The 14,877-nt window shown below is 40.2% G+C and overlaps 1 protein-coding gene across 2 annotated transcripts in view; it reads right to left on the reverse strand.

The window, feature by feature from the left end:
- pcsk6 (proprotein convertase subtilisin/kexin type 6) overlaps window positions 1-14,877 on the reverse strand; it is an 88,232-nt gene that overhangs the window by 47,496 nt on the left and 25,859 nt on the right. For both annotated transcript variants that reach the window (XM_017479017.3, XM_017479016.3), the window contains exons 7-8: window positions 8,598-8,770; window positions 5,699-5,911 (exon numbers count right to left, since the gene is read on the reverse strand). In XM_017479017.3, the coding sequence (XP_017334506.1) occupies window positions 5,699-5,911; window positions 8,598-8,770 (386 nt within the window). The remainder of the gene's footprint in view (window positions 1-5,698; window positions 5,912-8,597; window positions 8,771-14,877) is intronic.

Genomic DNA, 14,877 nt, shown 5'->3' on the forward strand with positions numbered 1-14,877 from the left:
TTAAACGAACCCTAGTAAGAGCCATTATGCACATGAGATCAAGATGTGTTTCAACAGTTCAAGTTTCTTTTGAATAAATCCATTTTGTGAGACGTAATCCAGATGTTTACATGTCACATGTGCAAATCTATCACTTATTCAACACCTGACAAATTATCTTAGCCAAGCAAACCAACACAGTGTTTATGACAACTGGCACAACCATTTTGTCTTGTGTACAAGTGGGTTTAATTTAGACCCAAGATATTTGTTTGGATGGTAATCTTTTTGTTACTAAAGAGAGGTTTGGGCAAATGGCTGGCTTTATAGGACTGGAATGTTTGTTTACTGCTCTGATGTAATAAGTCATAATCTGTAAACACATCCAGCTCTGAATTATTGGCACCCTTGGTACATTATAAGAAAAGAAGAGCCTTTATTTGGCACGTATACCATGGTGTGTCTGAATACTCGATTCTGACTGGCTGGAAGGTATAAGTTCAAACCATATAATGCACAGGTAATTCCAGTCAGTTTAATAACCATTATAAATGAATGTGCTGCCTATTAACAGTTGTAATCATAGTAATATACAGTTACAGTTGAATACAGTAGTTAAACTCACAGTGACGCAGAAACTTACAGAGACATGGCACAAATGCAGGTAATTCACTCACACAAACTAGAATATCATCACCCTCTCTCTCTCTCTCTCTCTAAAAACTATTTATTATAATTCATTGAAATAAATGTAATTTTATCGCACTACTTTATCTCTGTGTATGATTTAGAGTGGGCAGAATTCTAGACCTAACAACCCATAAGAAAATTAACTGCTATTTTTATCCTTTCAGTCAAATTTTGCACTGCAAACATCAATGACAGCTTTAACTTGTCAATTTAACTTGTCATTGCTCAATGAGTGCCAATAATGTAGTTTTTTCTATTTCTCCCATAGTTTGAGTGCGAGATTACGCTAATGAAGGTAAATAAAAAATAGCTATTTTATAACTTTTTTCTTTTCTTGACTGAAAATACATGACTGCATTTTCATTTTCTCTTCGTCTAAGAGAGCAGTGGGATACCTTTGTTGTCTTGTTGGTATGCCTTGGGCAAATTCTTGGCATGTTTATTTGTGGTGTGTATTTAAGTGTTTAAACCTCATGCTGATTTCACCAGGTTTATTTAACAACGTAAGCATGGATAGGTGAGCTGTCATTCAGAGGCACAGAAAGAAGAATATCCTTAAGCTGTTGGACTGTCTGCATTCAATAATACAAGATTATACACACTTGTACAGTTATCTAAGATTACCCCAGCATTCAAATAAGAAAGCTATGAAGCTTATCATGACTGAAGTTTTGAAAGCCCTTGGGTACAGTCAACCTTAACGAAAGTAAATATGATTTAGCTCATCTTCCTGGATAGTTCTGTAGATCTTTGGTTTTGAATGTCAGCCAGATCAAATATTTAGCCTTCATCTTTGGGTCTTATCTTCTCGTTGCACAAGCAAACAGACAGAGGGGAAAGGGCACAAATCTAACAAAGCATGTGAGACATCTTAGATATGTCTGTTGCAATGCGCCTGGTAAGGAAAGGCTGTATCTGGGGGGTGGGAGGTGTCTGACGGATAGAAGATGACTGCTATTTGGCAGGCAAGCATAATTCCTGATTCCAGCAATCATTAAAAACAATAGGAAACAGACAATACGGAGAGAGAAAAACATGCACGTGCGGGGGGAGTCAGGACAAAAGTAAAGTCAGTTAAAATGAATGTTACAGATATACATGATTTGGTCGTGAAAAAAAAGGAGACCAGAGGAAGTTATGTAAGTACAGAGCCTACTAATAATAGAAATCAGTGTTTTATACAGTATCAATTAGTCATACATGAGTAAAAGATATCTTTCTGGGGAAAATGGCTCAATTAAAAGTAACTGCTCAGGTAGAATCTTTAAAATATCTAATATATTGGAGTGTAACGCAATTCTAAGATCTGTATCTGTTAACTGCTCCAAATATTTGTATCTATATCTGTATCAGATTTAAACCAAAAGTGGGAGTGGCCTAAACCAGAATATTTTTTTTTCCTTTATAGAGTTTGTGGGACTGTTTTTATAACCCACTTGCGCCGTTATTTCTGTTTGTACCTAACCCTAACATTATCGAATGAATTACTTGGTTCTATAGACTTGGTTAAGTAGAACTCGATACCAACGACATCAACATTGATGCCAGCACTGCCAACAAGTCTAGTCTTTCTTGTTTCTAATTTGTATGCCTCAAATACCCTTAAAATATACACTGTATAGCCCAAAATATGTGGACACCTAACATCACACCCATATGTGCTTTATAAAGTCGGAGGCACAGACTGTCTAGAAAATCTTTGTATGCTGCAGCATTAAGATGTTCTTTCAGTGGAACTAAGGGATCCAAACCTTCCAGCATGACAGTTCCCCTGTGTATACAGCAAGGTCCATAAAGACCATGAAAAAACAACTGATCTTTCATTTTATTTTCCTAGAACAGCACACTCATCATGTTTTATCTCAAATAAGTGGTCCCTAAATTCCATCGACATGTGGACTATGAAACGAATGGGGCAAATGCGCTGGACCTTGCATACACAAACATCCCCGTACCGGGCGGAGCCCCACCCCCACCTCGTTTTCTCAGACAACATCTCTGTTATGCTAATAACAGCATACAGACCGCTCATCAGATGCTCCAAACTGGTTTTGAAGCAGGTAAAAATCTGGCCAGCAGGAGTCATCTCTGCTCTTCAGGACTGTTTTGAGCACAGTGACTGGCACCTGTTCAGGGAGGCTGCAACCGACAGCAACTCCACCATCTTGGAGGAATACATGACATCAGTGACCAGCTACATAAGCAAGTGCATTGATCACGTCACTGTCTCCAAGACCATCACCACACGCTCCAACGAGAAGCCGTGGATGACTGTGGAGGTGCGTGCACTGCTGAGGACCCGAAAGTCCACCTTCTGAGCAGGTGACAAGGCGGCCCTAAGAACAGCAAGAGCCAAACTGTCCCAAGCCATCACAGAGGCAAAGCGCGCACATGCCCAGAAAATCCACAGTCGCTTCATGGATAGCGGTGACATGCAGCGCATGTGGGAGGGCATTCAAGCCATCAGCAACTACAGGACATCGTCCACCTGTGACAGTGATGCCTCCCTTCCAGATGTGCTGAACAACTTCTATGCTTGGTTTGAGGCACAAAATGATGTGACGGCGAGAAAGACCACTTCTCCTACCAACAACTAGGTGCTGTGTCTAACTCTCTACACAGAGTCAACCCATGGAAAGCTGCAAGAACAGACAACATTCCTGGCAGAGTGCTCAGAGGATGTGAAGACCAGCTGGCAGATGCTCTCACTGACATCTTCAACATCTCCCTGAGCAGCACCATCATTCCAAGATGCTTCAAGGGCACCACCATTGTCCCGTGTCAAAGATGTCTTCAGTGTCCTGCCTCAACGACTACTATGCCACTGCACTCATGCCCATCATCTGAAGTGCTTTAAGAGGCTCATCATGAGGTACATGAAGACCCTGCTGCCCCCATCACTGGACCCCCTGCAATTTGCATATTGTCCCAACCGCTCAACAGATGCCATCGCCACCACCGTACATCCGGCCCCTCACCCACCTGGACCCACCAACATTCGAATGCTCTTCATAGACTTCAGTTCAGCATTCAACACAATCATACCTCAGCACCTGATTGGAAATCTGAACCTTCTGGGCTTGAACACCTCTCTCTTCAACTAGATCTGGACTTCCTGACTGGGAGACCTCAGTCAGTCCAGATCGGGAACAGCACCTGCAGCTCTACCACATTGAGCACTGGGCTCCAATCACATCATCAAGTTCGCCAATGATACGACCGTGGTGGGTCTCATCGGCAAGAATGACGAGTCAGTTTACAGAGAGGAGGTGCAGCGGCTAGCGGACTGGTGCAGAGCCAACAAACTGTCTCTGAATGTGGACAAAACAAAAGAGATGGCTGTTGACTTCAGGACAGCATGGAGGGACCACTCTCCACTGAACAATGACAGTTCCTCCATGGAAATCATGAAGAGCATTAAATTCCTTGGTGTTCACCTGATGGAGAACCTCACCTGGTCCCTCAACACCAACTCCTCAACTAAAAGAAAGCCCAGCAGCGTCTCTACTTTCTGGGAAAGTTGAAAAAAGTCCATCTCCCACCCCTCATCCCCACCACGTTCTACAGAGGAACTACTGAGAGCATCCTGAGCAACTGCATCACTGCCTGGTTCAGAAATTGCACCGTACCGGATCACAAGACCCTGCAGCGGATACTGAGGACAGCTGAAAAGATCACTGGGGTCTATCTTCCCTCAATCATAGACATGTACACCACATGCTGCATTTTCAAAGCCACCAGCACTGTGGATGACTGCACAGACCCCTCACATAAACTCTTCACACACACAAAATGCTGCTTCACCCCACAGGTTTTCTATGGGTTTCAAGTCAGGGGACTGGGATGGCCATGGGAGGACCTTGATTTTGTGGTCAGTAAACCATTTTTGTGTTGATTTTTATGTATATTTTGGATCATTGTCCTGCTCCAACCATAGCCCATTTTAAGTTTTCTGGCAGAGGCAGTCAGGTTTTCATTTAATATCTGTTGATATTTGATAGAGTCCATGATGCCATGTATCCTAACAAAATGTCCAGGTCCTCTGGCAGAAAAACATCCCCAAAACATTAAAGAGCCACCAGCATATGTAACCGTGGGCATGAGGTACTTTTCCATATAGCTACCTCTCTGTGTGTGCCAAAATCACCTCTGGTGTTTATTGCCAAAAAGCTCTATTTTGGTTTCATCTGACCAGAGAACTCGATCTCATTTGAAGTTCCAGTAGTGTCTAGCAAACTGAAGATGCTTGAGTTTGTTTGTGGATGAGAGTAGAGGCTTTTTTCTTGAAACCCTTCCAAACAACTTGTGGTGATGTAGGTGACTTCGGATTGTAGTTTTGGAGACTTTCTGAATCCATCCTCCTCGTACAGGACACTTGTCCAGTTCCAGGTTGATTCATATCATTTCCAGTTGACTGGAACTTCTTAATTATTGCCCTGATGGTGGAAATGGGCATTTTCAATGCTTGTGCTATTTTCTTATAGCCACTTCACATTCTGTGAAGCTTAACAACCTTTTGCCGCACATCACAGCTATATTCCTTGGTTTTACCCATAGTTATGAATGACTAAGGGAATTTGGCCTATGTGTTACCTCATAGTTATACCCCTGTGAAACAGGAAGTCATGGTTGAACAATTTCCTGTTCCTAGTCACCCAGGTGTACTAAAAATTTTTTTTAATATCAATGGGAATATACTTAAAAGATATTTTTCTCATATGAATGCATAGGGGTGCCTATAATTGATGCGCACCTATATTTAACAAAGATTTTTTTTTTGATAAACCTGTGTTGTTTGATCCCCATAAAAGCAGAGTATGTTTTTAATTTCTTTTAACAAAATATCAAAAGGTTAAACAATAAAGACACTTTTTCACAGCTTTCTTTGCTCATATTTACAGAGGGTGCCAATATTAGTGGAGGGCACTGTATGTGCATGCGATATTATCCAAGCTACCCTTTACACACATTCTTTGTTTCTGAGAACAGCATACAGTAATCAGCTGGAGCACCATAAGAGGGACTTAACTATTTTGCGATCATAGAACTCTCCGCTGCTGTAGGTGGTGGCCATGGTGGACGAGCAGACTTCCAGATACCAGGGCTTGTTGCCGTTTTCCGTGCTGCTGCTAACAGAGATGGTATAGATGCTGTTGGTGTAGCCATCACATGAGCAGTGATCTCCCTGTCGACCTCCATTACCAGACGCCCACACAAAGATGGAGCCCAGACCTTTGCGACCCTGTACACACGCTCACAAATGCACAGATACGCACAACAGGACAAAATTGCAACTTTAAAATACAAAAAATATACTCTCATTATGGTGATTCTATATTTTATGCCTCACTGTATATGTCACTTACAAGAGAAACAGGAACCTTAAGTTTCAGTTCGGTACAAATGTTTTAACTCTCCATTTTTCCCCAAACACTAAAATAATCAGTTGCACTATGTGAGACACTGACACAACTTTTCAGAACAATAAGTTGCTTCAGATAACTACACCCACACTAGGAGTATTGTCTTCACAAAACACTTCCAAGAGCCTTACAGATGTAGTTTAGTTTTTGTGCTGTTAATGTTGTCAGAATTCAGTGCAGTACTGTTTCCCGATCTGAAGCTTTTGAGTCATGAATTCCCGCTCTCAGCACACAGTTCTGAGCATGGCAAGCACTGTTTGCACTTGTCATTCATTCTCCACGTGCTTTTGTTTGCTTTAACGTGCTTTTTCTGGTTTTGGTCATGTCTCTGCCCCTGTCTCTTCATTGCACTCTTATCCAATGTGTTCACCTGTTTGCTGTTAGCACTATTTAAACCCTGCTTTGCTTCAAAGTCTGTTGCTGTGTCCCAATTTGCCCACTATCCATCCTAAATAGTATCTGAGATTAGAATTAGCGTGTCCCAAATCACAGTATGTTGAAATTAGTATCCCAAAGGTACCCTTATGGTCTACTATTTACTATTATTATATAAGTGTGGATCCGTGGACACTTTTTCAGAGGAAGAGGAGTTTTGTGACGGTTTGCTTCGCCGCATTCAACCTGCATACATGGCGGACGAGTGTAACGTCGGTCATGCGTATTTAAGAGAGGTGTAAATGAAATGTGGACAAATAAATAAAGGGAATGGTAAATGAAATGATATAAATTTTATAAGGAATAATAAATGAAGAAAAGCTGAAATGCAATGTGGAGTTTGTTTACAGTGACACTTTGTGTAACTAGGCAACAACGTTCTCTTCAGTTACATGATGTGTTAGTGTGTACCAGTACTTGCACACTCTTTTGCTACACACTCAAAATTATGTACTTTTTCTTAACAAAAAGAGCGCATACTTTTAGTGCATAGTATAAGCAGGCGAATTGGGACGCAGCATTTTTTGTGCATTCATGTCATTAATTGCAAGCCTTGCTTCCCTAGTGCCTTATTTTCTGTATTCTGGTGTTTCCTGGATTTGAATTTCACTCACGTTTTTATAGTATACATTAACCGAGTTTGATGTTGCCTGCTTGTTCTCTAACCCATGTTAGAGATGTTGATAATGATTTTTGGATTTGCACTATTAAAGCAAATGTTGAGTTTTCAACTTGGGTCATGCCTCATTTAAACACATGCTACAATCTACTGCAGTCAAGATTTTAGAACTTCTCTTAAGCCTGAAAAATGTACAGTTTGAGTCGACATTCTAATGAACAAGTGTTTAACTCAACTACCCTGAATACCACCTCTCAGAGCTGTTCTTGTTTTGTTCTGATTTTCCTTCCATATGTTTCTTTTACATTTTCATATGCCTTTGTAATGATTTCAGTCTTATGTCAGCCCATGTCCTGTTATTGGTGTTTTCCAATAACAGGAGTATGCCTTCATCCCTTGATTAGTTTGTACCCTCTTGTGTCTTTGCTTCATTGCAAACTCTTGTCAATGTTATTGTGTGTTTCTGAGCTGTCTATACCTGTGTTTCCTTGTTTTGTATTTCTTATTAAGACTTCCTGGTTTTGACCTGTGCTTGTTTTCTTGTTAATGATTATGGGTTACCTTCAGATTATGTTGTCTGACTATTCTCCCCTGTCTGGAAGAATGATGATGATTAATGGAATTACCCATAATAAAATACACACTGATTTTACACACTCATGTCCTGTCTGCAATACTCACACCAACACAGTTAGGTGTCTTTCATACTGAAAGACACCTAAATTAACTCAGGTAGGTAAGCAAGACATCTCATTTAACCCAGGTTTAGTACGTATGTTGAAGCAGGGAAAGCACCAAACCATGCTGGACTCCTGAAGTGCAGTTTGGTGAACTGGAGACTTATGCTTCAAATTAGTTCATAAGAAGAAGTAGTAGTTTCAAAAAAGCCAATTGCCAACTTCCTGCTGGAAAATGATCCCAGGTGACTCAGTCATCAATCTGCTGAGATAACTCTAAGAGTGTGCAAAGCTCTCATCAAGACTACTTTTCGTTTGTTTTGGTTACTACATAATCCCATATGTGTGATTTCATAGTTTTGATGTCTTCACTATAATTTAAAAAACATGGAGAAAAATAGAAACCTTCTATGAGTCAGTAGTTAATCGCTGATCACTGGGACTAGGGGATTCTTAATGTTATGTTGGCACTAATAGCAGTCTACCTTCTAGTAGCCTTCCCATAATGCATAACTAAAAGCATTAATAAAGTATCACAATTAGGATAATGCAAATACTCAAGTATAAAAAAGCTGCAGAACACAGCATAGTATAAACAGGCAAATTCTCATTAATTTTGAATCCTTTTGAATCCCAACTTTTAACTATTTAACTATTTTTCCTCCATATTGTCATCCATGTATCCTGATCATTAGTTAATTAAACATGAGTATGATTCATGTAAACTTATGACAGGGCTGTGTATATGTGTGTGTATCCTTGTGTATAAATGACCTTTTTAATGCCCACTTCAAAGGCCTGTTTGGCCAGTGGGCCTGGACCATCCACGGTCTTCCCATCATCATCAGGGCCCCAGCTGGCACTGTAAATGTCAATGTAGTCAGGCCGAATCCCAAGCGACTTGGCCTCCACCACATCAGTGACATCCCCATCCAGCATCCGAATGCCTATGAGAACACCCACATACATATACAGAAAAATGCAAACACATGTTCACAAATAGGCACATATTAGGGAAAAAACTTATTCAAAAATATGTTCACAGTAAAATCCACAGTGTTGAATTACCTACAGTGTTTATTCATGTCCAATTGGACACAGCTGAACACTGAAAGAGATCATGCAACACTAGGGATTTTGCTGTGTTGTAATTGCAAGCAAAGCCTTTCTCAGCTTTATCAGTGTGAAAATTCTCTGCATGCATCGAAAACAGAACATTCTCACCATCTTTACTGAGGTACATGGATTATATTTGAACCACAAGCTTTAATGGATAGATTTTGTACGTTTGTATGCTTTAATGTCCCCTAGAATATTATTATAAAGGAAAAGTTCAACAATTTTTTTTTTACACAATTTCACTAAACTAAAATGCAGACTATAAACCAAAACATGTTCAGTGTCATAAGTTTGCTTCTTCAGTTTTATGCAAGTAATGAACGTCTCTCGATCACTGTAAATACATGCCCAACTCTTGTATACAAGTGTTAAAATGAGAAATTTCATTTTAAAATAAATAATTGTGTCAAATAACAGGAATAATCTGCATTTCCAGATTTAATATCAAAGCACAACTGTATTATCATCTGAAAATATCTAATTCAAACTCTATTGCAATTCGATTCAGATTTTATTCTGCATTTATTTATTTATTTCCATGGATCTTGGATGAAAAGCCTGCTGAATGCTTTCCTTTTATTGGCTCACTATCCCAAAATATTTTACACTGTTATGTCTGTTACACTGACATGATATCCAGTTACATTTACTCTGATTATGTTATATTACTAAACTTGCCAACCCTTAGGCACTTTGCATAAGAGCTCCAGAATTTAACATCAGATTATGCTTGTACGAGTTATAACTTGTATGAGTTGTAGCTCTTTTTCTCCCCAATAAAATGGGAAATGAGCCAAAAGACATACGGATCAGAACATATGAACAGAGAAAATGCTGGCCATATGGGCATATGACCACCAATTTGTGAAAGGATTATACTGAAGATGTACCGTTATGTTTTTTTGTTTACTGCGCATTAGTGCAGAATCACTTAATGATCCACCATCCAGCTGAGTTTCCAGATTGCTACTGCTGGCAAGCAGTTCCCCACTGAACAGCTTATAATATTATTATGCCCTCTGGTACACTACGTAATTGTTTCAGTTTTTTTTTTTACTGTGGGCAGGAAAAATATATAAATTAGAGACGTATCATATGCATATGACATGTACATAAGTGACTTGTGTGCAGGAGTTGTTTCCACACAGCTGAGGCTGATTCAGCAACTGTGCTCAAATCACTGCTTGTTTTCATGCTGTTGGACAGTTTCATGAATCAGACACGCTTATGTTTGTACATCGCTCCGTGCCTGAAATCGGTGCTTATTTCTACACAACTTTGGTGATTAAGCACCAGTGTGTGTTCTAAAATGGCCCACCTGCCAAAGCTGCACAGCCTTGTTATAAACAGATTAATCAGATTAATTACTAGCTCACTAGTGTATGTTGCGGTGGTGTTTAGAGTTAAATACAGACTTGCAGAGCATGTGTGCTCGCGCATGTGAGGCTTGCTCATCCGGCCCCTGCAGGTGCCTCCACCCAACCTCTGCAGGATTTGACAACATATGTTAGGAGCTCTTGGAGCTGGAAAAGTGAGAGTACTAATAAGCGATTGTATGCATAGAGCACAAAATCAAATCCACACCTGCAAGCTATGACTCTATACCTATATCCTTGAGAAAAAATCATTAGGTTAACTTAGGACGTATACATATGTAGGAGAGTTATAGTGAGAAACAGTGGGTGTGCCCCACAATGTACCCATAATGATTGTTATATATGACATTTTTGATCTTGTGGGGACATTTTTCTTGTCCCCAGAAGGAAAATTGCTTTAATTTAATCCAGCCATAACTTTTATTTAAAGACCTAAACGAGTTAACTGGTTACTGAGGGGTAGGGTAGCTGCAGGAAATACCCCATAAAGACACGTGTGTGTGTGTGTGTGTGTGTGTGTGTGTGTGTGTGTGTGTGTGTGTGTGTGTGTGAAATTGTGCATGAGGATCAATGCGTCTCTCTCATGTATCCTCGCCCTTAACAAGCTGCGTTTCACTGCAAACTGATTTGCTGTTTCCAAAATAGCACCGGGTAAACAGGATCTCAACACTTCTTTCCCTCAAGGGAAAGACTGATTCATTTGTAAGCCGCTAATTATGGCAGATAGTCTCCTGTAAATGTGCACTTTTAGGTTTTAGTTAGATTGACGTCTGCACAGGAATTGAGTTACAAAAATATTTATTATGGCTCAGGGAAAGCCTACTGTCATGCCTCTGCCATGTCTCCATTAACCACAAGGTTTTGGGGAACATTGCTTGCTTTAGTAATCATTCATCATTCATTCAATCTGATTTAGATATCTGCATTTGTGCTGAACATTCATGGCGAAAACTGTATATGTAATTTGTTTGGCTAGATTTATATCAGTAATGATGCAATAGGATGCTGCTGTGTTATCCCTTGTATTATTTTTAGTTAAAAATGAGAAAAATGATAACACAAAAATGATAAGTTTAAAGCGTGTCATGCGAATGAGGACTTTCTCATGAGAAAAACCTGATCAGATATGAGTAAAAGATGACTCAGTAATTATCATACTACTTTCTTCCTCTTCAGAATATGTTATTTTACAACCCCAATTCCGAAAAAGTTGGGACAGTATGGAAAATTGAAAAAAAAAAAAAAAACTCCTCATTTGAAAATTCAGTTCACCCTGTACTATATTGAAAACACATTATTAACAAATTATTTGATGTTTTACTTTGTGAATTTAATTTATTTGTGAAAATATACACTCATTTCAAATCTGTTGTCTGCAGCACACTCCACAAAAGTTGGGACAGTCAACTGTTTACCACTGTGTAACATCACCTTTTCTTTTAATAACACGTATTAAGTGTTTGGTCGCTGAGTGAAGACACCTGTTAGTTAAGTTTAACAAGTGGAATTTTCCCTCCATTCATCCATTATGCATTTTTTCAGCTGCGCAACTGTACAGGGCCTTCGTTGCCTTATTTTGCGCTTCATAATGCACCACACATTCTCAATCCGAGACAGGTCAGGACTGCAGTCAGGCCAAGCTAGCACTCTCAACCATGCGCCTGTAATCCAGGCAGAATGTGGCTTGGCGTTGTCCTGCTCTGGATGGCAGCATATGTTGCTCTGAAATGTGTACATATCTTTCTGCATTAATGTTGCCCTCAGAGATGTGCAAGTTACCCATACCATGGGCACTGATACACCCCCATACCATGACAGATGCTGGCTTTTTACCTGATGCTGAGAACAGCTTTTAGCCCGGAGAACACGACGGCTGTTTTGTCCAAAAACAATTTGATATGTTGACTCGTCGGACCACAAAACACGATTCCACTGTGCTACTGTCCATCTCAGATGACACTGAGCCCAGACGTCAGCTGCCCTTCTGGACAGTGTTGATGTATGGCTTCTGCTTTACATAGTAAAGCTTTAACTTGCATCTGTGGATGCAGCGGCGAATGGTGTTGCCTGACAAAGGTTTACCAAAGTATTCCCGAGCCCATGTCAGGATATCCATTATAGACTCGTGACGGTTTTCAAGACAGTGACGTCAGAGGGATCGGAGATCACGTGCATTCAGAGTTGGTTTTCGGCCTTCCCCTTTACACACCGAGATTTGACCAGATTCCTTGAATCTTTTAATTATATCGTGCACAGTAGAAGGTGAAATGCTGAAAATCCTACCGATTTGTCTTTGGAGAATGTTGCTGCAATCGGGTCACCGTTGTCAGCCTCTTTCGTTCAGTACTTGCGCAAAAACACATTTACAGCTTGGCAACGTGACAGCCAACCTACCTCAGTCAAAGGTCTGACAGTGAATCCACCTCTAAAACATTTGCCAGTTCTTTGAATTTGCTTTTCTTCACAGAAGACCTACTAAATATTGAATAAACTGTTCTAAGCAGTGTTTCCACTTCCTTCATCAAAGACCTGTCCAAGCATCATCAATTCCCAAATCCTCTCCATGAGCAACACAACGTTGCTCCATAAGGTACGGTATCTGTCGTCTCAGTATTGCAGTGACTCCATTATGTTTTTGTTTTTACGTTCATTTGGATGGCAAGTAGCACGTTATCGATCAATATTTTGATTTGTTCAGGGTTGGACTTGTTCTTATTGGCAAGGTGAATATGCTTTCTCTCGATTCTCACCAAAAAGCTGGTTCATCGAAGTTCCCTGATGTGACCTTTTGGTGTTAAGTGGCGTTTTAGGTAGTCAAGTTTCCACTCGGTCCATGTTTTTCCGGTGGAAAACTCTCCTTTGATTTTAGCTTCAGAGCAAACTTTGCACATGACCCCACTAGCTCCGTAGCTAAATATGTCAGACATTTTAACTGTCTTACTAGGACCAGCACTTGTATCCGTTTGAACCATTTCATTTAGCCATTCTTGTTTGAAAGTCAAGCTAACATTTTTCTTAAAAGGCTGTAGAAGTAACATTTCTTCTTTTACGTTTTGTCATTTCTGCTCACTGGATGCTCGCCTACCAGTAAATTTTTGCACACAGCCTAAAATTGTGCTCTGCGGGACCTTCAATTAGTCTGTATACGGTGGGAACATTAGCTTAGTGGGAACATTGGTCAAATCGCTATTAGTTCTAAATTGCCCCTGTCCCAACTTTTTTGGAACGTGTTGCATGCATCAATTTCAAAATAAACGTTTATCAGCTACAAAAGTACATACACTTGAGTGTGTAGCAAAAGGGTATGCAAACACTGGGACATACTAATACATCATACTTAACAGAAGAGGATACTAATTTGAACGTACTACGATTTGGGACACATTAATTCTAATCTCGGATACTATTTAGGATGGATAGCAGGCAAATTGGGTTTGCGGCAATACAAAGTTCAAAAGGAGTCCAATTCTGTGGAAAACCAGGCACCTGACAACATCACCTATAGTGCTCCAAGTAACACGTCATATTAATTTACACTTAGTCTTCAGAGGGGAAAAATAAGCACATAACCGGTTGACGCCATTTGGCCAAACCTCAGTAAATTAAACACCTCATGAGTACTGACATGTCTTTGAAAGAAATATATGAGACATTTCTCAAGACACATCATGAGAAATGTGAGCAGATGGCAGAGTGGGTAAGAGTTCATGGACAGTCTAAATATATAATATTCATTAAAACCTCTGCAGTGTTTTTGTGAGGCTATTAATTGTACCTGAAGACCATAGCACACATTTAAATGTGCTTAAAACAACTGAGCAGGTAAGAAATCTGCACCAGTGCTTTCACACCAGAAGTGTGAAAGCTTTCAGCAAACAAGAAAAAGCTGACATTATAGGCAGTTCCTGATCATTGAAGGTAAAGCAGGCAATAATATAAAAGTCATGACTTCTTCAGCTTCAACAGGAAGCTTGCCAGAAAACATCACATTGAGACTAGGGCTGCATCCGAATATCCCTACTACCCTACTATACAACAGGCAAAAAGAGGTATGCCAAAGGAGTAGTATGTCCAAATTCTCAGTATTCATAAAGCAGTAGGCGAGAAATACTGGATGATCTACTGCTTCCTCTGAGATTCTGCAGTAGGGAACCAATGGATAATGCGCTATCCCATAAGCCAATGAGACTGGCACGGAAGAGCTGTCAGAATAAAAAAATGGTGGCTCTTTTTAAGTTGTAGGTCACATGACAATGCCAACATGGCAGAAGTAGTATGTCCAGACTGTATTCATGCTACACACGTATACTGGTCAGTATGTACTGTATCAACGGCCCAGCAGCAGGCAATGAATAGAATGCGCTAGGTACTGTCACGGTACACGATTTCGAACGCTGCCTGTGTGCATTGGGATTGGGATCCGGCAGGAAGAAACAAAAAATACCACATGAGCACAATGCTGTTACTTTCATGTGGCTTTTGTATGAAGCTCATAGACAGAGTAGCCAGGTCAAAGATTTGAAACTAGCCCACACAGTTCAGCCATTGGAAGATGCTTT

The sequence above is a fragment of the Ictalurus punctatus genome, chromosome 10, assembly GCF_001660625.3.
Source record: "Ictalurus punctatus breed USDA103 chromosome 10, Coco_2.0, whole genome shotgun sequence".
In the NCBI taxonomy this organism is placed as follows: Eukaryota; Metazoa; Chordata; class Actinopteri; order Siluriformes; family Ictaluridae; genus Ictalurus; species Ictalurus punctatus.